This window comes from Dermacentor andersoni, chromosome 2 (genome assembly GCF_023375885.2).
Source record: "Dermacentor andersoni chromosome 2, qqDerAnde1_hic_scaffold, whole genome shotgun sequence".
Classification (NCBI taxonomy): domain Eukaryota; kingdom Metazoa; phylum Arthropoda; class Arachnida; order Ixodida; family Ixodidae; genus Dermacentor; species Dermacentor andersoni.
The window spans coordinates 32,700,976-32,727,243 of NC_092815.1; the positions used below are offsets into that span (position 1 = coordinate 32,700,976).

Below are 26,268 nucleotides of genomic sequence, written 5' to 3' on the forward strand. Positions count from 1 at the left end.
GGCTCCTAACGAATGCTGTTGCGTGTGGTTTTTCTCCAGGAAAATACTGTAATTTATATAATACTTAGCAGACCACAGACAGCATCTGGGAAAAAGTATCCGCTTTACTGCATCCACACTAGTAGTCCCACTTTAGAAGCCAACCTTTTTGTGCTACAAAAGATGCGGTAGCTGGCTCAAAAAAAAAGAATATTTCGTGGTGCAAAGGTGTAGCATGACTTGAGAAATCCAAATAGCACGCGGCTGTGCAAACGTTACCAAAGCGCTCGTCTCTTCCTACTGCCACAAAGCAAGCCACAAGTCGAACAACAGCGCACTCTAAATTCTGAAAACGACTTGGCTTTTAAGCATGGCGTATTTATGGAACACCGGTCGTTTTCTGGCGAAACTCAATCATATTTCATTGTTGTACATGGAATATCACATACACCACCATGGCACAACGCAACTGTCAAACTTTCTTGCTCTCTTAAGCGCCGCGCCACAGATTCTTCAGAAGTGTAATATTGATGACGTTTTACGCCTCGCTGTATAGGAAATGTAAAAGTCCACTAAAACAGCAACGCCGTTAGAGCGCCGTTTCGATACAAAAGAAAGAAATACAGCACTTCAAGACCGGAGACAAGGGGAGAACCGCACACACACAATGCTTTGAGTTGTGGTCCTTCATGGAAATGCAACGGAATCGGCTATCTCGAATACTTACACGGCTATTCTCGCGAGATTTACCGTTGACCGTGCAGCCTTCAAGGCAAAACGGCCACACTGTTTTTCCGTGCCATGAAATAAGTTCTATGAATTGGGTCAGTCGAACGGGCTCTTCCAAGTCGTTTAAATAATGTACCCGGCTATGAGATTGTACATAGAAAAAGGTGAACATAAAAGAATACAAAATAAAAACCAAATCGGAAGACGTAGCACCCACAATATCGCAAAAGCTGCGCATGGGCTGCCTCCAGGGCTGCCCGCAAGCCGAAGTTGACTCGCTGGAATCGACGTGCAGTTTCCCCCCCCCTACGACAACCTCCCCCCCCCCTCCATCCTCCTCTCCCTTGATAGCCGCAATGAGAAAACAGCAAAAGAAATGGGAGGAGAAGAGAGGGGGAGGGGGGCTGAGCGGCCTTAGAATAACATAGCCCCGCTCCAAGAGGAGCATTCCGAGACTCTGGCGTCCGGCAAGACACACGAGCCAGAACGGAGCACCAACAACACGAGGGCAGCTGCACACCGACAACAAAAGGATGGTCCACCCACCCCCAGGCCCTCTTGCTCGGTCTGCGCGCCTGCCTGACTGCCTTGAGCGCGGCGAAAGGGCCCACGCGAGCAGACCCCGCTAACCGCGCTGACCGTAAACGTCGCGCGGCGCCGAGAGCCGGACTCGAGAGAAAATTCGCGTGCGTAAAACTTGCGGGGTCGCTTCCTGGCCGTAAACTGTTTTGCGCTTGTGAGTGCTGCCCCGTACCTTGGACCATTTATTCTTTCAGCGCCATAGTTTTGCGCTCAACGTAAGGAGGAAGCTGGCGATGAACCACAAAAGGAAAAGAATGTGGAAGAGAAAAGCATGTGAAATAAACCTCGCTTCTGGACGTTGTCCTTTCCTTGCCTTCTCCCGGGTTTTATTCCCTTCATATTTAATACTTCCTATCGGCCCTATTTCAGGATGTTTATTTAGTTTCCACTGCTTCTCTCCCCTAGTTCTGTCATTGCTCCTTGACAGTTGCTTCGGCCTTGTTTCTTCGTTTCTTTGCCTCTTTCTCTTTTGCCACTTTTCTTTTCTGCTTGTCTCACACGTCTGCAGTTTTCGTTCTCAGTAGCGTGTCGCAGTGAGAATGCAACCCTGGGGCGCTCGTAAAAAAAACAAAAACAAATATCGATGCCAGTGGGTCACAGATCAAGACAGCAACCACGACGCCCACTTTTGAGCCACGACCTTATTCCACGTTGTTTTTTATTCTTTGAAGTCACTGAACGCTTCATTCATTCTTGTGTTTTCTTCTATATTCAATTCGTATTCCTGGCAATTTACGTCGCATATTTACCCGCGAGAAACTCTCACTTTGTTGCTGGTGCTTTCTTGAGTTCACGCTGTCTGTTTGTTCAAGTTAGGCACGCAGTTTTCGGCCCTGCATCCTTCTTTTTTCCGTGAATAACAAACATGTGAATTTTTTTCTTAACCAACCACACAAGTTTTGCGGCACTTCGGTAATGTTCGAAGAACATAAATCAAAATTTTATTCTAGTGCCGAGGCATATGTGGAAAACTGCCCGCGGCCTTGTTTTGTTAAGGTTTTTTTTTGTTCGCATCGTACATATTTATTTATTTTTGTTTGGTAAGATATGGTGGGACACAATATGGTGGGACATTATTGGAGATATGTACCAGTAATGTCTTTCTGGATGAGACAGAACGAATTATTTCCTTTTAATTTTTTTCTGTAGGCTTCAGTGGATGCTAGGTATAACCAGACATTGCGGGTTTCATTTCAGAGCCATCTCACCTCTGCTAGCGTAGAAAAAGAAGAAGGAAAGAGCACACTGGGAACTGGGAAGAAAACAACCGTCTCCCCCCGATTTAGAACATACGAAGGTGCTCAGGCTGGAAAGCATGAGTATTTCGGTGCTATTACACTTCTACTAACCCATTTATTTGTACGTATGCAACCAGTGAATTGAAATTTTTCTTTAGTTCGCAAAGATTACGGATTTTTGAACCATACCGCAATTCAGGAGGAACACGCACAAATATCTAGGAAATTAATATCATGGATTTCAAACAACGATCATATATTCGTAAGAGTAAAATTGCAATTTATGCTGCTACATTAGTCTCTTAATCTTAATGGACATTAAGAGAAAAAAAATAGTGCTGGAAAGGTCATGTAACGAGCAGATTAAATAACCATTGGACCATTAGTGTGATAGAATGGGTACCAAGAGAACGGAAGCGCAGTAGAGGATGACAGAAGACTAAGTGGTGCGACGAAATCAGGAAATTTGCGGGTGCTAGTTGGAATCGGCTGGCGCAGGACATGGGTAATTGGAGATCGCGGTGAGAGGCCTTCGTCCTGCAGTGGGCATAAAATAGGCTGATGATGATGATGATGATGATGATGATGATGATGATGATGATGATGATGATGATGATGATGATGATGATGATGATGATGATGATTAGTTCTAATGATGGATGCCAAGGCGTAGAGAGGCGTGAACTTTGAATGCTGTAGCTCTGCCTATATGCGCAAGACATGAACGTAGACGATAAAGCTGGCGATGCTGTCACACTTTTAAGAATGAGTGACATTTACATAACCATATTCGACTCCACGGCTCAAGGAACTTTCGTCTAGATGAACTCGAATCTTACCTCCAACTTTCAGACAGAGTAAGCGGTACCCATACGCAGAGGTAATCCAAGCTGGTATTTGAGTATTCCGTCATTATATTGCTAAGGTCGGTCATAAAGACTGGCCAGTGCGCCAAAAATAGTTAAGAATACCAAAGAATTTGGTTATATCAGAGCTGGGGTACAAATACGTTTTATGATAAACTTGCTCAGGAGGTATTGGTGAGCTAGCTCTTTGGCCATCATCGATTTAACCGCAGCGCCCTTGTTCAGACAGATTAACTATAAATCGCACACTAGCGCGGAACTTCACTCCTGCGCAGTTGCAGTTCAGCGCTCGTGTGTGTGAATGTGAGTTAAGAGTGGTCTAGGTCTCAAGAAGTGCGCTGTTGTTGAACTGATAGTTTTATGATGACTTCGATATACACGAGCTTGGCGTTTCTGCGCAGAACTCGAGTCCCTTAGGTAGATAGTAGGGAGTTGCAGACAGGCACTGCTACACCCTCCAACCCTTTATCCTGCCAACGAGCGTTGGAAGAGAGGCCCTGGCCAGCTCCGACCTCGATGATCAGCAAAGGCTGATTGCAAGGGCCCACGACGCAGCCCGAGCTTAAGGCATTCTTGAATGAGGACGCCTCTCTAGAGCTTCGCTTATAAAATAGACACGTTTATTCTCTCTCTCGTCTAAGTCTGAACAAGTGCGCTGCTGTTGAATGGATAGTTTTATGATGACTTCGTTGTATACGAGCTCGCTATATATCATAGAAAAAAAAGCACTCACGAAATACTCCTGCTCTAACACAAGAAATTAATTTCCTGCGAACAAAGCTACGCAGTTCTGAGCGGTATTTGTGGCCTGTGTGTTTAGCTTCACAGTTCCTTCGAGAATAGCATTATGAAGGTTCGTAACATTGTGTGGATACATTGAAGGCTCCCTTTCTCATTGTAGACGCTGTACAGACGCATCAAACCCATCACTAAATGTGCGTCCCGAAGTATCTTATGAGGTGAGGCCGACCTCGGATACGTGGTCTGGAAAGATGCGCGAGAAAGTGCGTGTGCGTTCCTGGCACATTCATACATGTGATTAAAGCTGCCTAAGCGACCAAAGGCATTAATTAAAATTAGTCGACGTCAGGTAAAAAAAAATAAAAAAAGGAATTGATTCGCACACTCTCCGTACAGGCGAACGGTTAGGTCACTGTAGGTTTTCTCGCTGAGTGAGGAACGGTTAGCTCACTGAGTAGGATACCTTATGTAGCTTTGGTCAGCGATTTTGCTCGTGTGGTTAAATGTTCTTAGGGCTTGCGCGTGAGTGCGTGCGTGCAAGCATGCGCGTTTGCGTGTTAACATCACCACCAGACGATGCTTATCTAAGTAAAGCGATATCTTCCAGCTAAACCTCGTGAGACATGCTGCTGGGCACGCTTACTGATATTGCTTACTGCTAAAGGTTCATGCTACGAGGTCCGTGGCTGCCATGACGTTGGAATACTGCTACGGGGAGATCTACAGAAAAGCAGATCTATTTACACTATGTACAAGGAGACTAAATTGGGGCAGCAACAACAAAGGTGACGGACGATACACCTCACTTCGTCCTCCTCTTGTCTGCTCTACGCTTCAGCATCGCTGCCCTTTGACTGCTTATGTTACTGCAGCTAGATTTCGCAGGAGTATCATTATACAGTCCGTATCAGGATCCGCAATTACTAACTCTGAGGATTACGGACATCTCCTGCACCCTTGGAACAGAGATTTTTGCCGAACACGGAAAATTGAAGTGTCCATCACGAAGCTGCGCTGCCGTATACCTGCACTGAACTTCTACCTCCACAGGTCTGGTCTGGTCCCCTCACCATTATGCTCATTCTGTGGCGAAGCGGAGACAATCGACCATTTCTTGTTGTCTTGCAGACGTTTTTCTATTATAAGAAAACGACTACTCGAAATGCCGCTTCGCTCTATTGGTCTAACTTTATCAGTGCCTGTGATCCTATCTTTTGGAGCCTCCATTGTTGGGTTCAGCCACAGAAATGTTTGCTTGGCGATCCAAAATTACCTAATTGAAACCAATCATTTTCCATGTTAGATTGATCGTTCTCCCTCCCTACCATAGCTTTCTTTTATTTCTTATCTATTATTAATTATTATTGTTATTATTATTATTATTTTCTTATACCCGGTTTTCATCTGATTATCTATTTTTTTTTCCAGACACAAAACGTTTACTTTTAAGCTCACACGCCCAAATTGTTAACTCCCTTGTTATCATTATTATTTTTAGGCACCTAATTAAACCGCCCGATTCTTGGCCAATCCCCCACTGTGGGTATGTGCCACGGCCACATAGGACAACAACAACAACAACATCTTCTTCTATATCCGCAAGACAATTGGCTCATAACACTACCCTACGGCGGCGAAAGCACTGACTAGGTGCTGGTGAACAAAGGCTAATGAAAAAAAAAGAAAAGTGGCCCACAAGGTATTAAGGGTTGTCCGGGGCACAATAGGGCTTGAGACGGACAAGGTGCAGAATGTCCGTGCAGGGATGAGCAGATGATAACGAAGACAGCAATGGAACGATTTCACAAGTGACTTGAAAAAGACAAGTGCACTTGTTCAAACGTTGGCTCCCACGTTTACCTCGTTCTCGTTTTGCTCATCATAAGTGGCATCAGTCACTTGGTGGTACACGCGATATGGACTGGCGTAGGGGAAGAGCAGTTTTCGCATAGTCCGACACGTCGTGCTGGGGACCACAGGAGGACGAGCGATCCTGTGATGGCTGTTGTAGCGATACTGCTGGTGCATTTGGGGCTCAGAAAATTGAGTGCAAGCGACTTGACGAGCATACTCGGCACTGGCAATAGTTCCTTCAGCATATTCAGTCGGTGGGCACCCAGAAGAAGGCCCCAGGATTTTCGTGGGTAATGTAAGGCTGGGACCGTATAAGAGAAAAACGGCAAATAACCAGTGGTCTCATGTCTGGAAGTGTTGTACGCGAATGTCACAAAGGATAATGCAGCGTCCCAATCCTGGTGGTCGTCAGACACATAAATGGGCAACATGTCGGTAAGTGTTCGATTCAGGCAATTCAACTGAGGATGGTAGGCCGTAGTCAATTTATGCTTAGAATGATTACGTAGCTTTCAACTACGTCTTTTATCATCGCACGTCTAATTAGATCTCCTTTGTGGGCCTCTCGAAATTTTTACGGCCATAACGGTAAATGCGGCAAGAAAACACCCTTAAGGGTGTAGACATTTTTACAGTGTGTGGGGTCGTGCTATTTTTGCAATATCTTTCGCAAACGGACAAAAATATGAACACAGGGTCAAAAACTCAACGAACGTCCTCAGTAGAACGACGTGTCGGAAAGTTGGTGACGGTGCTAACTACCAAAATGGCCAAGTGCAGTGATCTCTCGGCGGCCGAAGTGGCATTTGGCAGAGTTATGTTCAAGACCTGCATCGCGAATGATGCGCAGAATAGTCGAGAGTCGATGTAGATGACTGGAGAATGTAGAAGAGAAAATGACGACGTAATCGAGATAGCACTGGCAAGCAGACCACTTGAAACCGCGCCGACGGAAGTCCGTCATTCGTTCAAATGTTGCTGGAGCATTGCACACGCCAAATGGCACAACATGGACACGGTACGGCCGATCGGGTGTTATAAAGAAGGTCATCTCCCTGTATTTTGTATCTCCCAATAGCCTATCGAAGGTCTATAAAAGAAAAGTACTGTGTGCCATGCAAAGAGGCGAGGGCGTCATCAATTCACTGCAAAGGGTACACGTCTTCCTTAGTAATCTTGTTTAGATGCCGATAGTCCACGCAGAACCATCAGGTGTTGTCTTTTTTTTTTCTTAAGAGCACCACAGGGGACGCCCAAGGACTCGTAGATTGTTCGATGATGTCTTCATTAGGCATTCTGTCGACTTCCGTTTGTATTACGCGCCGTTCAGTCGCAAACACTCGTTAAGGACGCCTATGGATAGGACTGGCCTTCACAGTGTCACTGCAACAACTTTTGTCTGGCTGAGATATGGGGTGAATGAAAATTGAAAACGTCGTTGTAAGCAGCTAGCAAGCAACGAAGGTCATCAGACTGAGCAGCTGAAATGTCTGGGGCAATCATTGCGTCAAAAAGGATGTCAAGTGAAGTGCTGGTGTTAGGGCTTTCAGAAGACTGCGGGTCGTGTTGCTCTAAAGGCGCTATACTGCCCAGCATGATACCTTCGGGAACAAACTGTGGTGTGCGTACAAAGTTCAGAATAAGCATACATTCCTGGTTCGCAGAAACAGTCACAACGGAGTGAGGGGAGGCTACGCACCTTGTCAAAAGAGCGTCTAGGAAAGGATAGATGACGTAGTCGCTGTCATAAACCACGGAATCTGAGGTCATTGTGACATACGTCGCGGTAGCTGGTCGAAGGTGAACAAACTTGGCGACACATATAAACGCAGTGGTGACTCGTTCGTGAGATCGGGCGCTGAAGGCAGTTATAAGGTGAAGAAGGTCAGAAGAGCAGTCAATGAAAGCAGAACGGGTACTCAGGAAATTACGGCCGACGATAATTTCATGTCGACACTGGTGCAGAACGACAAATAGAACGGAGATCAGGTGGCTCGCGAAGCTCACACGAGCAGTGCACATTCCAACGACGCAAGGTGTACCGCCGTCGACAACACGAACCACAGGCGACGCCGCGGACGTCAGAACCTTGCGGAGTCGACGAGAAAGGCGAGCGCTCATAACCGATAATTGCGCCCCCGTGTCTATGAGCGCCGGAACGGGCAAGCCGTCAATTTATATGTCCAAAAATCTTTCTTCGGGTAGCCAGGGTGAACAGAGAATTTGTGGGTCGGTCGGCCAATGTAGCATCACCTCCGGGATCTGCATTAGTCTGTTTTCCAAAGAGGGATGGCGAGGGTAGGGCGAGGGTGAGCGACGGGCCTTTGGTGAGCGAGAACGGTGGCTTTGTGTCGACTGCGAGTGATGGTCGCAGCGTGGAGTCGGAGCAGCAAGATTATAGTGTGGTGGGTTATTGCGGGCGTGAAAGGGTGAGGACCGGCTCTCTTCCGTGCGGTAAGGGTACGCGGGACGCGGGCGCAGAAGCCGACCATAGCGACAATGGGGGGAAATATGACCTATCCCATTGCAGTTAAAGCATTGTAACGAAGAAGAGTAGCCTGCCTGCGCCACAGTACCATCGCTACCGGCATGAGCTCGTGGTTGCTGTCTTTCACCGAACGCTTGTGACGGCTACCCGTTCGCTCCCGTTGCTAATAAATCTCTTAGCAAGTGGTGGAGGTGCTGGGTTTCGACCACCCTGGAACTTCGGAGTCGCACTCTACCCCCCATCATGCCCGACGACGCACGCACTCCTCCAGCTCCTCCTTGTCGTGTGTGTGCGAATGGGTTTGGTCGTGGTATCCGATAGAGGTAGATTGCGGGCGGGGAGGTCGAAAGTAATTGCTGGCAGTAGGGCTACTAACAGCACAGATAGGACGGATGCCTGCGTTCGCAAACTCTTCTCGTACGACAGCTTGAATCAGAGATACTGCCGGGTGGTACTCGTCATAAGAACGAGCCAGAGGAAGCGATGGAGGCCCAGCCTCAACCTCGTGCCGGACAAGATGCATCAAGTTATCGGTACCAGGCGGTTGGACGTCTTTATACGATGAGGTAGTGGCGGTATTAGGGAGCCGAACGGATTTCTGTGAGACACGATGGCTCTTTGCTTCTTCAAAGCGTTGGCACTCACTCGAGAAATCCGCTCGAGAAATCCTTGTATACGTGTAAGCCACTAATTGACACATAGCCGCTAATTGACACATTAGAATCGGTCCAGAACCGTTCAGCTCGATTTACACTCAATAATCTTGCTCGTACTGCCAGTGTCACCTTGATGAAATCCACTCTTAACCTTCCAGACCTGGTAACGAGAAGAACGATTTCCCGCCTCTGGCTTTTTCATAAAATTTTCTTTCATAATCAAGTACTTCGACAGGAACTCAGCTCAGAACATGCTTACTTTTCATCACGTGTTGACCACCCAAATAAGGTAGCCGTCCCTTTGTGCCGCACTAATCTCCTTTTACATTCGTTTCTTCTGAAGACAAGTAGAGAGTGGAATCACCTTCCTCCCTCCATCGCTGCCACTGAGGACCAAGCGTTGTTCAGGTCTGTAGTTACTGAATACTTACTAGCTGCGAACTGTTTTCTTTTTCCTGAAAATTCAATTTGTCGTTTTGTTTTATATTTGGATTGTACCCACCCCCTCTGTAACGCCAACTGGGTCTTGAGGGTATACTAATAAATAAATAAAAGTCGTCGTTGGCGATGCCATTAAGAATGTAGCTGACTTTATCAGCTTCAGGATCTCGTCGTGAACCCACCGACAGAGTGCTAATAGATGTTGAATGTACAAAACGTACAGTTCTACAGACGTTTTGGCCCGGCACGAAAGTTCCTTCTTGGCGGCTCGCTGGTGTCCAGATGGCTTTCCAAAGAGTTCCTGCTGTTTTTGCTCGCAGGTTTCCCAACTGGTCAATTCCTCCTCCTGTGTTTGGAACAAAACACGGGCCGTTCCCATGACGTCAACTAGCATTGCAGTCGGGTCCCGTCGGTCGTTCTGCTGGCTCTTTCATACTCGATTAGCCAGCCGTCGACGTCCTTAGTGTCAGTGCCGCAGAAGGTCCAGGGTCTCGGGGTTGGGTCAAGACAATCGGTGTAGTGGTAGCTCAAGCCGAACCAGTGGAGCTCTCAGTCGACATGTCTAATAGCTCACAAGATGTCCGCTGCGAAGTTGCGTGATGTGCTCGTGAAGTACCTTGCGCCTCTACCAAGATATTTCGGGGAGATCTACAGAAAAGGAGGTTTACTTACGCTATGTAAAAGGACACTAAAATTGAGGCACGAACACAAAGATAGTGGACGGTAGACCTCACTCCGTACTCCTCTTGTCTGCTTGAGGCTTCAGCATCTCCTTCCATATCCGCAGGACATTTGGCTCATAACAGTACGTTCAGTATAGATCCGCGTTACAAACCACATTAATACCCTTGCGATGACGCGTACATATAGTCCGCTTGCATTAGGATCGACTTATTTTTATCACACTGTATCTCGTATCGGCCCAGTTTACTGGAAAACATCAATGCGAAATCAGGTGACATAGCCAAAGAAAGTTTCACTTGACAAGCTAATATCGCTCTCCGACAGCCATCTGTCAAAACAATTGGGCATAAAATGCACGTAAACAATAGATAACATGATGAATTTTCTTCCATGCCGCTTTGTTATGATGGCCGTAACAAAGCTGCCGTTCCGTGCTTTAGTCCGTTCTTGCGCCGAAACACCTTATTTGCTTACGTAAGTGACTTAAACAACATCAAAATTATTATACGACATTTGCACGACTCATAAATTCAATGAACCACGTAATCGGCCGAATACAGTGTCATGCTGCCCTTCAGCCTGCCGCTTTTTATCTTTATTTGAATTCTTCTTGGCGTGCACGGCTCCTATTACGTGAGCGAAGCAATCGGATACGCTGTTCGGAGCGGCAAAACAATTTCTGTTTTCTCTCAGCATTTTCCATGAAAAGGCCTCCGCTCTCCTTTCTTTCTCTTTCGTTATTTTCTTGTATAACGTGGATACTTGTGTTGCTCCGATCAACAATTTTGCTTGTGTGATTGCGTGTGCTTATGGCTTGCGAGCGAGTAACTTGATAGTGCTGCCTTACTGCAACACGCACCTCAACGCTAGGTGGCACCTAAAACCTTTCTATCCTTTCACCCTGTTCCCGTTTCAGGGGCAGCGCTTTGCGTTTCTCTGTAATCTCTCGAGCCACTCTGTTAAGCAAATATCTGACGCACCCTGGAGATTCTATTCGAGTCTTGTGCTGCTTACCACCACGATGAAGTAAGAAATGATTAGTGCTCTCTCTCTTTTATTTCAGTATGTGCAGCATCATACTTAACTAACCACATTTTCCCGCAACATTGGGTAGAAATATGAGCACGGACAATTCGTATTTTGCGTCCTAGTGAGCAACAATCGCTTTCTTCGTCTTGCCTTGCAAGCTCCTTTATCTCAACGTGCGGCATTAGGCTAAATGTTACATAAGCGCCTCTTGTCGCAATGGTGGAAAGGCGTCACGTCAATCAGACTTCAGGAGTTTGTTACAAATAATGGGTAATGGAAGCGACCACAGAGTTTAGTGTTAACATTGATTCCATGTCCTATTTCACATGACATCTGCATTTAAACTTTCAATCTTTACTAATTTTTATTCCAATGCGCTGCTTCCATCTGTGTCATACGCAAGCTACAAGTGTGAAGGAAAATTCGTTACAAAAGAAAAGACACAGCTTTGTTTAGTGGCACGTTAGATTGAAAGAATGTTCTGAATCAAGGATGCTCGGATCGGGGCCACATTCGTCTTTGGCACAAAAAGTGAAGGATTCGTGCTTTAGTGCACTACTTGAAGTGCACCGGTTTAAGAGACCGCTTATAGCCCTGTGCATCCCTCCCACGTGCACTCAGTATTCATTCTCTCCCTCTTTTTCTCTTTCTGCGTGCCTTTGCGTTTCACTTAGTGAAGGGTAGCATACCAGACGCTCGTCTGGTTGACCTCCCTGCCTTTCCTTTCCTTGCATTCCCTCTCTCTCTCTCTTAGGTGTTTCAACAGTTCCGGGTAGCAAACGAGAAACTCGCACCTTGTTAACCTTCCTGCCTTTTCTATATACATATATATATATATATATATATATATATATATATATATATATATATATATATATATATATATATATATATATATATATATATTCAGGAAGCCACTTTAGATGCCATTCTTTCATTTTATTGACACGCCAAACAAACTTTGCGTACGTGTACAAGAATTACTTTACTAACATGCAAGGCCGCCTTGGAGACCCTGCAGAAAAGGCATTATCGGGTAAACTAAAGTGCGTAGGCATGTATTCCAGCAGCGAGTCATGCACGGTCGCTCAAACGCATCGGGTAGCCTCGTTCACTGTCACAAAACATAGAACTTACACCGTGCAGACAAAAAAGGATCGTTGGGATAATAATAATAATAATAATAATAATAATAATAATAATAATAATAATAATAATAATAATAATACATTATTATTATTATTATTATTATTATTATTATTATTAAATATACCATTGGCCGAGAGAAAAAGAAAGAAACAAGCAGGCTGGGAAATGCCACCGAAAACGGAAATGCCTGCCGACTCTTCAGAAGAATGGATACAAAGACAAATGTAACACGGAAATGTCAGTGTACTCTTACAAGGCTATAAATGTGGATCTAAGCAAAGAACAGGATATGACCTGGGTTCTTTTGCTTGTCTCTGTCTTAAGTGCTGCTGTTGAAGATGGATCGTTAGCAACATTCCCAATTTGCAATCCTAATAACTAAACCTGCCGTAGCAACAGCAGCAGGAGGAGTTCAGTGCTTCTGGGTGACGACTCAGCCTATTATTTTATTTTATTTTATTTATTTTTAGATGCTGCGATCTCTATCATGAGATCATGGCCGGCTGGTATACAACAAAACGAAGAAGAGGGCGTACATGAGAAGTAGGTCGTTTTGCGCAGAGAAAAACATATATCATCACTGTAAGTAGGCAACAAATAATGCAACTTGTCTTGGCTCATAACTTTGTAGTAAGGTCATTCTAGTCGATGATAGTGCGTGGCAAGTAAGAAACTGAGAACAATTGTTCCCTTGAATTTAATGGGATCATGGGTTCTTACATGCCGAAACCACGATTTTATTATGATGCATGCCGTAGTGGGGACTCAGGAGTAATTTTGACCACCATTGAATCTTTTACATCGGCCCACAGTGCACAGGGAAGCAGGCGTTTTTGGATTCCGCCCCATTGAAATACGGTCGCCGCGGCCAGGATTTGATTCCACAAGCTCGTGCTTAGCAATGCAAGACCATAGCCGCTGAGGCGCCGCGGCAGGTAGTTGCTTCTTTCGATCAAGGGTGCGATAGTTCCAGAATTAAGTTTTCTGGTGTTATGATCACTTCGATAAGTGAGTGTCTTTCAAGTACCGATGTTGTAATGATTGTTGGTTAGCTGATAGAGGAATTTTAGTCAAGATATTTATTGGATTAGCGTGGCTAACGAATGAGGATCCACTTTTAAGGCGAAAGCCTTTCTAGGCTCGTGGCGAAGTTTTTGTCAGCAGACCTGAACGCCGGAGCATCCGCCGAAGCGTCATCACGCCATATAAAGACAGATTAAAGATAGATTACAGATGATTGATAGTGACAGTTAGTGAATGATAACGTTATAATAGAGATTGGTAGAGGGTAATAATGACTTGTAATGACCACAATTGATTAGAAATGACTATAAATGTCTAGTAATGAGTAGTAATGACTAGTAGAAATGACCACAAATGACTTGTAATGACTAGTAATGATTACTAATGACCAATATGTCTAACGACGAATCGTAACGACTACAATTGATTAGAAATGACTAAAAATGCTTACTAATGAGGCGAATGAAAAGAGGAGGAAGACGAGGCTTTCGCCGTTCACCCCTTAAGAGAGATATTAAGAGACCCTGTAATTTTCTTTGTTAGAGTAATGATTGAGCTCCTACCATTTGAGTTCTAGATGAATCACACTGTCTGTTTTTATAGTCTACCTAGCTTGTTATTGTTTTCTCACTATAGAGGTACCAAATAATTACAGCATGCTACAACATAGGTAAAATAATAGTATTATAGGCAAGGATGCATCCATGCTGTGTAGGTATCTTCAGCGAACGAGTGAGATTCAGCCAGCCGTCATTCGCGGCACGGAAGCTCACTACGTTTGCTTTCCTCACTATTTTTGTACATGCGCAAAATTACATAGAAAGCCATATTCTAATCGGTGTCGCCTCCAGTGCAGGAAATGACAACGTCCGAGCTTTGGTATTGTGACCTCATGAAAGCAAAATCATAGCAGAAACTAATGGAATATACTCAATCTGTAGTAGAAATACAATTGTGTTGAACAAATACGAAGATATAGACGAGATAGAAATTTGTAAAACAAACGGGGAGAACGAGCAGCAAAAAGCGTTAAACAACAGGACGAAGAGAGGGACACATACCACAGCGCTGGTCTGTCAGCGCTGTGGTCTGTGTCCCTCTATTCGTCCTGATGGTTGGCGCTGTTTGCTGCTCGTAATCATGAACCAACCAGCCCAAATGGGTACTCGCAGCAAAAGGGGAGAAGTCGGCTTGAACTACTGTGTTCTAGTCTGCTACTCAGTGTTGGGGTAGGGGACAGGAAACGACCCACATATCGCAACGCGAAAAACTGCCTCTCCACCAGTGCATGCTAGACGCAGTGTCTGATTTCACGTAAATTCTACGTGCAGGGAAGTAAGTGCCACGTAAACAGGGAACACGTGTAGATTACTGTTGCGGCAGATAAGGTTGCAAAAGCATTTGCAAAGTTAGTGGTTACAGACTCGTTTCAGTGGTCGACAAGACTGCATTTGCTTCTCTGTCGCATCGACACAAAGAGCTACCTCTAAACCAAGAAAATAATGGAAGAGTGGTGGCAAAGTTTGAACTAAATTAGTACGCGTAAGAACGCGAAAGAAAACACACACACACACTGAAACAACAAGATGGAAAGGCAATGTACGACGAACTCGTTCATCATTACGACGCAAGGACGAAATCAACCTGTTTCTTCACCTACGCTTACATTCGCAGAGTCCGCGTATCGTTACCGTGTTCGTAAATGAACATTAAAGTGCGCAGACGCAATATAGCTATAACAGGCTTTGGTTTGTTTTCTTGCACTTTCTGCAACGCACAATGACCCTTAATTATGCATATACGTGCGGTGTGACAGGGTGGAATCGTGCTACCATCAATTCCCTAATTGTTTATAACATTCTAAAAAGAAAGAAGGGGCCATTTTCAAACCTAAGTTCCTCGTCACACGCGCCAGAGCTGTCGTTGCAGCTCGGTGTCAACGTGAAGTGCAGAGGACTGGATTGAATTTCACGGTGACCGTTGTCTGTAATTAGCCAGATAATGACAGAACCAGGAGGCACTTCTATGAACGTAGCGAACGAGACCCGAATTGCATACGTTCGGTCACTTTAGCCTTGCTGTTTAAGCAAGAATTGTTTATACATGCTATTCAGCATCAAGAAAAATATTAGTCCCGAAGTATTTTCTTTTCCCACTCGTTAGGTTGCTTTGTAAACTAGTTTGGGGAACTTCGAAGGTGCGCAAAACTGAAGACGCGCACATAGTGGCAGCTGTCAGTGTAAGTGTATACGTGCAGCTGAGTATTTTGTGTACATTTAGAAAGCAGTATTACTATTTCCCAATTTGGTCAAGAACGCGTGATACTTGCGTTTAAACAGCTCTTACTTGCAGTTGTTCCGTCCATAATTTGCTTTATTTTGTTCTGTTTTTCATGCACACTCTGTCAAGACTGGCAGTTTTCTTACAATCAGCAGTGTTTATTATCAATCATCAGTGCTTATTTCATTCCGGATCTGCTATATGCACCCGACAACCTTGAGCAAAAGAAAGATAATCCGCTCCCCCTCACATGTTTCTCATTTCACTTAATATACTCTCAACGCCTAAAATAATGTGCATAAAATACGCACTCTCACTGTTCTTTTTTTTTTCATTAGTGTTTCGTTATGTTCATTGATACATGTCTTTCCCAGAACCATTAGCGACATCGAAAACAGAGTTGCAGCGCATTAATCAAAAGCACTATCGTAGCCATTCTCGAAGACACCAGTAAACGAAACTCCTATATTGTTTGTGAGTATACGGGCTATACTCACAAACGATATAGGAGTTTCAACGAATGATGTCTTCTGGTATCACTTAAAACCAGACCTGCCATCGCGGGCGCATGTCACACCGTCAAAGCAAGTAGATTTTTCTTTGTTTAGCTTTTTTTATTGCCCCAGCAGTTATATAGAAAGGTGGGCGCACGCAAATAAATTTTTCACGTAAATGGTAGCATCACTGACTTGCGCTTGTCGTTGATTAGGGATGCAGAGCTTGGATGCAATAAGAAACACGCGTTGCATGCATGTAATACAGGCAATTATAACAAGTGAAAGAGGTGACTAGCTGTTTTGAATGGCACTTTAATAGAACAGGCTTTGGTCATGCGCTTTTAACCAAATGTGCTTCTAACAGACGTTAGGTGTATACCGCGAGCATGCCGTGATAACTGCAAAACATTGTACAAGTTTACATGAAGTGTCCAATGATCTACACAAGAAATACGTCCTTCCTATAGGGGAAGTTGCGAGCAGAGTGATTTAAATCTCGGACCAGAAAGATTCTAGAGAGAATCAATGCACAAAAGGTATTTTGCTGACTGAGTTATTTTGAAAGAACAGCTTCGCGAACGCGACAACACTCGTAGCGCACTTATGGTCCCAAGGCTGCGGCAAAGGCCCGTGGAGTCATTAGTATTAATCACCTGAAAAGTAATCGGAAACAATCTAGCAAACTGGGGCACGACAGCCCGCACAGTGGTGTCGCGCATACTGTTCAAAGCTGCACTGACCTTGTGAGGCGAGCAAGATGACTCCGAGGAGAGTCCCGATAAGAAAGACGACCGAAATCCTGGCATGCGATCCACCGGAGAACGTTGTCCCAACAGTCAGGGCGGCAGCAGACGCTGCTGCGGCACGACGACAATCCATGCTTCTCGTCGTCTTCTCTCTATCCTCGGCACCACCAAAGTATGTTTATTGTGTAGTCTAACTAGAGTGTTTCGCGATACGATTCAGCCAGGACCGAAAAGCATGCTTTTTGTGAGCACCAGTAAAAAAGAAATAAGCAACGAAAGAGAGTCACACAGTCAGCGGGCTGATTCAGTCAGACACCGCTGTCGCGCGCGCGTACCACACTCGCGTCACAGTCGGCTTCGCCACAGAGCACTCTTTTTTTTTTTCAAATCTTCCGCTGTCTGCACTGCAGTCAGTAGGAGCTGTCGGGGCTGCGAGAAACGGACACCGCGATGGTCGTCGTCCGCATTCGTCTCAAATCCGCCGGCAGACCACGGGCCACAGTCAACAACAGAGCAGGTGAATTTTCGCCGCAACTGGCGGTGCGAGGCTCTCGTACGAAGGGGCAGTCGAGCCGCGTGCGGTGGAACCGACAAGAGGCCCGATCGACAAATGAGCGTCGGTGGCGTCGCGCCGCGGCAGTGCGACGCAACTGGACTGATACGTCACGCGGCCACGTGACTGACACAAAGCCAATGGCGGAAGCCGCTTGTAGGAGGGAGAGTGTTGCGCCAGCGAGGACCCAGTGTTGGAACTCTGGTGTGGGGAGAACACCGCGGGTCTCGTCGAGTAGGAGATGTGGCAGAATGTGGATCTTTGTGGAACTACCGGCCCCCCGAAGGCACGCGCATTCGAAGAAGTACAGGGTTTTCGCGTGATTGTGCGAGCTGTTGTCGCCGGCGGGTCCGCATTGTTCTATGATTCATGAGTCGCGAACATCTCTGAATGATAAAAATAGAAGGAGCTGACACTTCTTTATTTTATGTGTTCCACCTTTTACTGCGCGAGCGGACACATGTAATTTGCTAGGAAAGATATTGGCAACACCTGTTTGTAAGCAGTGTCGCCGTTTTTAAATTTATGTTTAAGCTTATGGACGCAGTTTTCTTCGGTGTGGTGCACTCACTTGGGCATAGATAAGTTCTATTCAAAACTAATTATTTTCATCCGTCGTTCGTTCGCCCCGTGGCACGCTGCCACCGTCACCAGGATTGTCCCTTCAGAGCTAGGGATGATAAGAGCGAAACAAATGAAAGAAAAATAATTGTTCTGTTGTCCGGAGGCCAGGCTTCGAAGCGATTAACAGCAGCCACATTCACTCTAACGAATCCTCACATTTGGGTTGATTCACAGCTATTGAAGGCAGATTTTACTGCGACCGAACGTAAATGTAAAAAGTGGGTTTGATTTGCCTATCCATCCAATCCGTTGCGCTCACGCCGTTGACACTACTGAATCGTTGTCAGGCCGCCTCCTATTTCTCAGCTTCGCAAATGTCACAGCCAAAAAGAAAAAAAAAACAAGCCACCCAACTATCTCTCACGACCTTCTCATTGCTCGAACTGCAGGCTATGCAAGCCCCAGAAAACCGGCTTGCACGGAATCGCATTTTGACCAGCACCCTGGTGCCATGGAGTTCATCTGTGTTCTGCAATAAATCACGGTATCACACCCGTAAACATAGAGTAGTGACATAAGTCTTTCTGAAACACACATGGCTGCTTGCATAACCGGGCATTTATTAAATGGTCAAATGATAGGAGGGGAGCACGTAAGTTGCCTCAACAAATCGGATGTTCTATGCAAATGAGGGCAGAACGCGCCAAAGGTAGCCGAATGAAGCTCAGAAGAAATAATGGAATAAAAGCTTTGCTTACAACTACCACTGATATTCCAACTCACGTTCCGATCATATCGACGCTACCATAGGGATCAGTTGATGATATTGACAACGCACCTATGATGCCCAAAAATGCAACCAAATATTCCATGAAATGGCCCACAGTCAAACTATGGTTTATATTAGAAATGTAGTGCGGTTTGTTTCAGACCAAACGATTTCAACTGTGCTGTCTTTCTAATGCTAGATCCTGCTACCATCTACAAAGCCACCCTGATGCTGACGATGGGGGAGGGAGGGGAAACTATTGGCATATCTGAACGTCACACCTGGAATATGAGAGAATGCCTATTGGAAGGTTGGGTTTTACCACCAAGCGATATTGACGTGCATAGAAATGTCAGTACAAGAGCTCTTGAGTTCTGCCGCAAATGGATTGCGGTAGGTGTGCCACAATATCAATCCTTTAGTCTTCTGCTCGGTAGCCATAGCCATAGCCGCTTATACATCTCGGGGAGTAAAAAGCATGTATGTATGTATGTATGTATGTATGTATGTATGTATGTATGTATGTATGGTGCATTTTGGTGAACTTTGCATAAACCAAGATGCTATTCTGGTGCCTATATGGGGTCCGTAAATGCCGACTTCAGTGACCTCTTACAGATGATCTCCCTCTGAGTTACGATACCGCCCGTCCCTGGGAGCCATGCTCCCCACTCTTTCCTCCTTTGGCATATTTCCCTTGCCACGCAGCTGTTAATCCTTGCCAATGAATTGCAGCAATAAGTTCTTGCTCTTACCTCCTCTGTTTATCGGTTTTACCCCCATTCGAGAAACAGCGCACATCACCTAGAAAACGTGTACTTTTCTTGCGCGGGAAGAATACTTTTTTTGTCTCGTAATGGCCATGCGTGTGACCACCTACTTGCGATATAAAGTGAAATCCCCTGTTTTGCAAATTTGTAGTCCAGACACTGTCACTCGACGCGGTGGCTAGTGATAAGTGGGTATAGTGTTATGTGGCTGAGCACGAGTTCCCGAGTTCGATTTCCGTTCACGGCAACCGCACTCTTATGGTGTTGTAATGCAAGAACGCTCGTGTGCCAGGCTTTTGGCGCGCGTTAAAGAAAACCCAGGAAGTCAAAATTAATCCTTAGCTCTCCACCATGGCTTCCCTCATAACCTATTGCGCTGTCTCTGGATGGTAAACACCCCCCCCCCCCCACCACCAATTTAATTTTAGCAGCTTTGCTCAAGCAAGATTGGGTTACTTTAAACCTTCGCAAGATATTTCCCTCTGACAAGGGCAACGACAGCCAGCGTTTCTCTATTCTATTCTACTCTGAACAGCCTTTTTATCACTGTCCACCAGTGTTCATTGCATACGATATATAGTCCACACACGACATCCCTTTTTACGGCACGTATACATGTGTTACAATCCAAGCTGACAGCTCTTCACAGTGGGTATGCAAATAGCTCGCTAAGGCAACCTGAACAATGCCCTTCGACATACGCCTTTATATACTTTTCATGCGTTTATTTAGGCACTGAATGCTCAGAAACCTAATAGAAATATACAGCGATGGTGTTCTTGCAACATTGAAAACTGTCGTCGAGCTTGTTTTTTTTACCTGGATTAGATACACATACAGACATACGCACTCTTCTAAGCCCTCCCATCCCCTCTCTATGTCTGCCACGTGACCGGCTTCCCATACTTCCCACACATACAGGATTTTACACTTTCACACTCCTAATGTTAACGCAATAAATATATCGGCCTGTGTCCTGTGTGGAACGCTGCCTTTTTGTCTCTGAGAATTTGAAGCTACTTTGTGGGAGACGCCACTCCCTTAACTACGGCGATGGACGTGGAATCGCCTGGAGAGGTTCCTGGTCCTTGTACGTCAACAGCGACCGCACCGAGAAAGCGGTCTAGTCGCCCGAGTGACACCTACAGCGAGGACACTGTGATCTACTCAGGAACCAGTGATGAAACCTCGGATGACAGCGACTTCGTGCCCGTAGCGAAGCACAAAGCAAAGAGAAGACTCGTCAGGACGTCTCCTTCCTCAAGTAAGGCAACTGTGATCCCGACGCGAAAGCCATCAGACCTCACCATTTTATATGTGCCTGTGGCTGCTAGCGACAATCTAAACCGGATCAACCGCCAAGCCACATCTGTATCGCTCGAGGCACTTGTTCCGGGTCAGATCAAAGATATAAGGATCAACGCCCGTAAGAACATCCTCGCTATAGATGTCACAAACCGCAGCGCGCTAGACATTCTGAGCAACGTTAAGGTGCTGGATAGCATCAACGTACGCTGCTATAAACAAGACCATCACGACTCTACGGCCGGCGTTGTGTATGACGTAGATAATTCCATAAGCGATGCTGACCTGCATATACTCATCAAGCCGGCGACAGAGGGAATTGCCATATTGCAAGCCCGTCGCCTGGGAAACTCGCAGTGTGTCAAGTTAACTTTCAAAGGAGACAGCCTACCGTCCCACGTCAAGGTCGGTCACTTCCGACACGTTGTACGGCCTTTTGTGCCAAAGCCGCTTCAGTGCAGGAAATGTCAAAGGATAGGGCACGTTAGTGCGGTTTGCACAAACGCTGCCGTGTGCTCCCGGTGCTCTGGGTCGCACAGCTCCGACGCCTGTCGTGCAGAAAACCAAAAGTGCGCCAATTGTCAGGGCTCTCACGATGCAACTTCGAAGAATTGCCCACATGTGAAAAATGAGGCGAAAGTCTTGAGGCAAATGGTCAGGGATGGTTCGTCGCACAGGGAGGCTGCCGCTAAGGTGCGACGTCGACGCTCACGTCGTCAAAGATCTAGGAAACCCACTGCTATTGCTAAGGATGCACCGCGTCCACTGACAGTCCAGAAACTTACGCATACAACTAGCAATAGCAGCAATGAGATTCCTCAGCAGAAAGTCTCCAATATCATTGCCTCAAGCGAGGAGTGGCCGCCATTGCCACAGCTAGATCCACCAGCGGAGCGACAAGATGTAGCACGCTCGCCGAATCACGCTTCACCTTCTGGCAGCAACCAAGACAACGACAAACAAGTTGTCACCATGATAAGGGCCCTTATGAACACGCTACGAGCACTACTGACCGCCATACACACTCCGGCGGCTCGAGGCGCACTTCAAATACTGGATGCCCTGTATCCGGTACTGTCCGGTCTTGAGAAGTACCATGGCTGCTCCTCTACATTCGTTCCTTAGAGAAGTCAAGGAAGCGTCTATCTTCCAATGGAATGTCAGAGGCATTAAATCGCGCATTTCGGACTTTCGTCCGTTTGTTTTTAAGAACAAATTTCCAATAATCGTCCTTTGTGAACCAAACGTTGAGAGCGCCATCCGCCTATCAGGATATGAAGCTTTGATGTCTGCCACCTGTACCGACCGCAGCAAAGTCATCGTTTATATCAGATGCGATTTCACATATGTTTTACACCCAGTGGCACCTGATGACGACAATCAGTATGTGTGTTTGACTATAAAATGCAAGAACGTCGCACTCACGCTCATAGGTGCCTACATTTCACCTTCGAGTCGATTTGACAGCGCAAGGCTAAGTACAATTTTAACAGCGACACCTGGACCATGGGTTATTACCGGCGACTTCAATGCGCATCATCCGCTATGGGGAAGCTTAAAGATGGACTGTCGAGGAAGACGTGTACTATCCTTCGCGTCGGATCATGAGCTCTGCTGCCTAAATGATGGCAGTCCCACCTTTCTGCGGGGATTGACATACAGCAGCTGCCTGGACTTGACTTTTGTTTCAAGATGCCTCAGTGCCAGTGTGAAATGGTTCACGGACAACGAAACGCATGGTAGTGACCACGTTCCAACATATGTTAAAATCGACGGCATACGCAGGTCACACTCTACTACAGTTCTTCATCACATCGACTGGCCTAAATACACGTTGCTCATGGAGAAGAATAGCCAAGAGATCCAGGATTGTCTGCCTGGCAACATCGAGAAGCTAATTAACGCCGCTGCTCAAGAAGCCACAAGATCTTTTAGGCCTGTTCCTAAATTTTCTGAATTCGAAGCAGAATTGGAGCGGCTTCGAGCAATCCGCCGTCGCGCGGAAAGAAGGTACAGGCGCACCAAGTCCATCTACGACCTAAGGGAGGCGAGACGCATACAGAAGAAGATCCAGCGTCGGATCAACTCCCTGCAGTCTCTAAGATGGAAAACCTTCTGTGATACCCTTGATCCGCATAAACCCCTCTCACATATTTGGAGAACAGTGCGTGGTCTTCGAACATCACCGCAACAACGCCACCCCTTCAAATGCCTGGCTCTCTATCAAGGTCGCAGAGAGATCGACGTAGCGGAGGACTTCTGTTTCAAGGTTGCTGGTCTACCGCCATCGTTCGCTACACGTGATCCCCGTGATGTTCCAATCTCGCGAGATTCTCGTATGGACAATTTGTTTTCCATCGAGGAGTTGCAGGCGGCGTTGGCAGCGTGCAGACGTTCCTCATCGCCTGGGCCTGACGGGGTGACATACGCAGCTCTTGGAAACCTCGGTCACACAGCCCGGCATGCACTTCTAAACGTGTACAATAATTCATGGCGTGAAGGAGAAGTTCCAGCTGCATGGAAGTCTAGCCGCCTTGTGCCTTTGCTCAAGCCAGGTAAATCACCCCTAGACGTGGCGTCTTATCGTCCCATTGCTCTGGCCAGTTGTCTAGGAAAGGTGATGGAGAGGATGGTGCTGACGCGTCTAGAGTGGTATCTAGAACATTACAAGTTATATCCTGACGCTATGGCAGGCTTTCGACGCGGACGCTCTTCTATAGACAACGTCATAGATCTTGTCTCGTCTGTTCAGCACGAAAAAAGCCTCAGGAGACTGTCAGCGGCGATGTTCCTGGATGTTAAAGGCGCATATGACAACGTAACCCATCAAGCCATCCTGGACGCCTTGGGTGATGTCGGCCTCGGCGGCCTTGTATTTCGGTGGATATCCAGCTTCTTGAAGGACAGGTCATTCTTTGTGCAAACAGAGGACGGTGCGTCATCACAACGCAACACCTACCGAGGCGTACCACAAGGCGGAGTCTTGAGCCCCACTCTATTTAACCTGGTGCTCATCGACCTGGTTCACACCCTTCCGGAATCCGTCCATGTGTCGATCTATGCAGACGATATATGCATTTGGTCATCAGGAGCGACGCGTCCTCAGGTGCGCGCCAGACTTCAAAAAGCGGCCACACTAACATCAGGTTATCTTCGAGCACGAGGTCTGGAGCTGTCCTGCGAGAAGTGCTCTATAGTCGCTTTCACGCGTAAAGCAATGAAACCATACGTTATCAGAATTAATGGACAGCCAATTGCCTACGAGAAGACGCACCGCTTTCTAGGAGTGATAATCGATCGAGACCTTTCCTGGAGTACTCATGTCTCCTACCTAAAAAGGAAATTAATCATGATAACCCACTTGCTCAGATTTCTTGCGGGAAAGTCATGGGGTGCGTCTGTGAGTGCGATGCTCCAACTCTATAACGCACTGTTCCTTGGTCTCCTGCGCTATAGCTTACCTGTACTGGGTGGGACCGGCAAGACCAACATCCGTGCCCTCCAATCTGTACAAGCTCAAGCTCTGCGAATTTGCCTTGGTCTTCCCAGATGTGCGTCCACGGCAGCAACAATAGCCATCGCGCATGACCACCCCATCAACACGTATCTTCAAGTCGACACCTTAAGGATGCATATCAGGCACTTCGCCCGACTTCCATCGCATCATCTCGCCTCCCTTCCTGCCGCTCGACCTCGTTCAGCGTTTAGCAAGATTATTGCCGCCAACCATGGAACTTTACCGTTGAACTTCACGCCTGCAGCACGACCATCTCAACCGCTGTGGTGCCTCCATCCACTCCAGGCTCTTCTTGTTATTCCCGGTATTAAAAGGAAAACGGAGATGTCAACTTTCGCCCTCAAACAAACCGTGCTTTCAATGCTACATGAACAGCACAGAGGACGCATCCACGTTTACACAGACGGTTCTGTATCCTCTAATAGTTCAGCTGGAGCAGTGGTGATTCCCGCAGAGTGCGTTACCCTCAAGTTCAAGACATCTCACATCACATCATCGACGGCTGCAGAACTCGCAGCTATCCGTGCTGCTCTGGAGTTTATTGTTCACAAATCATCACATTCATGGTCCATCTTATGTGACTCAAAGGCAGCTCTTCAGTGTCTGATGTCCCCTTTCAACCATGGACCAAATGAGCAACTAGTCGCAGACATCCGACTACTCCACCATCACGCAATCAACAAGGGACACAACATCATCTACCAGTGGATACCGGGTCACTGTGGAATTTCAGGAAATGACAGTGCGGATGACGCTGCCCGGTCGGCTCATGATGGTGCCCAGATTACACCCATACCGCTGTCAAGAACAGATGCAGCCACAAGTCTTCGCTCCCTCGCCCGCGAGCTTACACAGAATCTGTGGAACACCAGTGCATTCACGAATGCACGTCTCCACAAATTGGATCCACGTCTGCAACTCCGCCTACCACCAGGGTTGCCACGAGCGGAAGCAACACTTCTGTGCCGCCTGTGGCTCGGCGTGGCATTCACAAACTCCTATTCATTCCGCATTGGAATGGCCGACAGCCCTACTTGTGACACCTGCGGCTGCGAGGAGACGATTGAACACCTCCTTTGTGACTGTCCCCGTTACGCAGTGCGAAGAAAAGTGCTCGTGACCGCTCTCGCAAAACTGGACAATCGCCCCTTTACAGAGGAAAAAGCTCTAGGACACTGGTCCAGACGGGCTTCGGCACTCAAGGCCTTAAGGGCTTTGTTGAAGTTTTTAAGGACATGCCAATTGTGTGACCGCCTCTGAACGTTGTAGCGCGTAGTTTCGCGTTACTGTGTCAATTTTCTTTTTTTTTCCATTTTTTTTTCCTCTTCTTCTTCTTTCTCCTTTTATTCCCTTTACCCCTTTCCCCAGCACAGGGTAGCCAGCCGGGACTTACACTGGCCAACCTCCCTGTCTTTCCTCTCCTTTGTCTCTCTCTCTCTCTTATGAATAAACATGCTCTATATTGGCATTGGTTACAGCAAGAAAGGACGTCTTACCATACTATCACCTAATAATAAAGTGTCCGAAGTTTAGCGCGCTGTCTCGGACAGAAGCGTTGCTCAAACTTTCAGTGGTCTAAACCTAGAAGGGAGGTCATGTATACATAGAGAGATAGAGAGAGATTTAATGGATGCTCGAGAGGTTTGCTCGGTGACATGCCTAGCATGCTACTTCAGATAGATAGGGGGAAAGTGAAATGTTGTGCACAGTTCACAGCAGACATACACAACGTACAAAAAACACAGCACTTAACGCTTGACTGAAGGGTCTCACTGAGATGAGTGTATCCAAGAAAACAATAGCCTACC

General features: G+C 46.5%; 1 protein-coding gene across 2 annotated transcripts in view; it reads right to left on the reverse strand.

Annotated features, from left to right (window-relative positions):
- The window catches only part of LOC126542481 (protein amalgam-like), a 384,751-nt gene extending 367,156 nt beyond the window's left edge, over positions 1-17,595 (reverse strand). Inside the window, exon 1 of one of the 2 annotated variants that reach the window (XM_050189567.3) lies at positions 16,977-17,595. In XM_050189567.3, the coding sequence (XP_050045524.1) occupies positions 16,977-17,115 (139 nt within the window). In that variant the 5' untranslated portion in view covers positions 17,116-17,595. The remainder of the gene's footprint in view (positions 1-16,976) is intronic. The other variant, XM_055077279.2, reaches the window with a different exon arrangement.
- Positions 17,596-26,268: the final 8,673 nt, after the last annotated feature.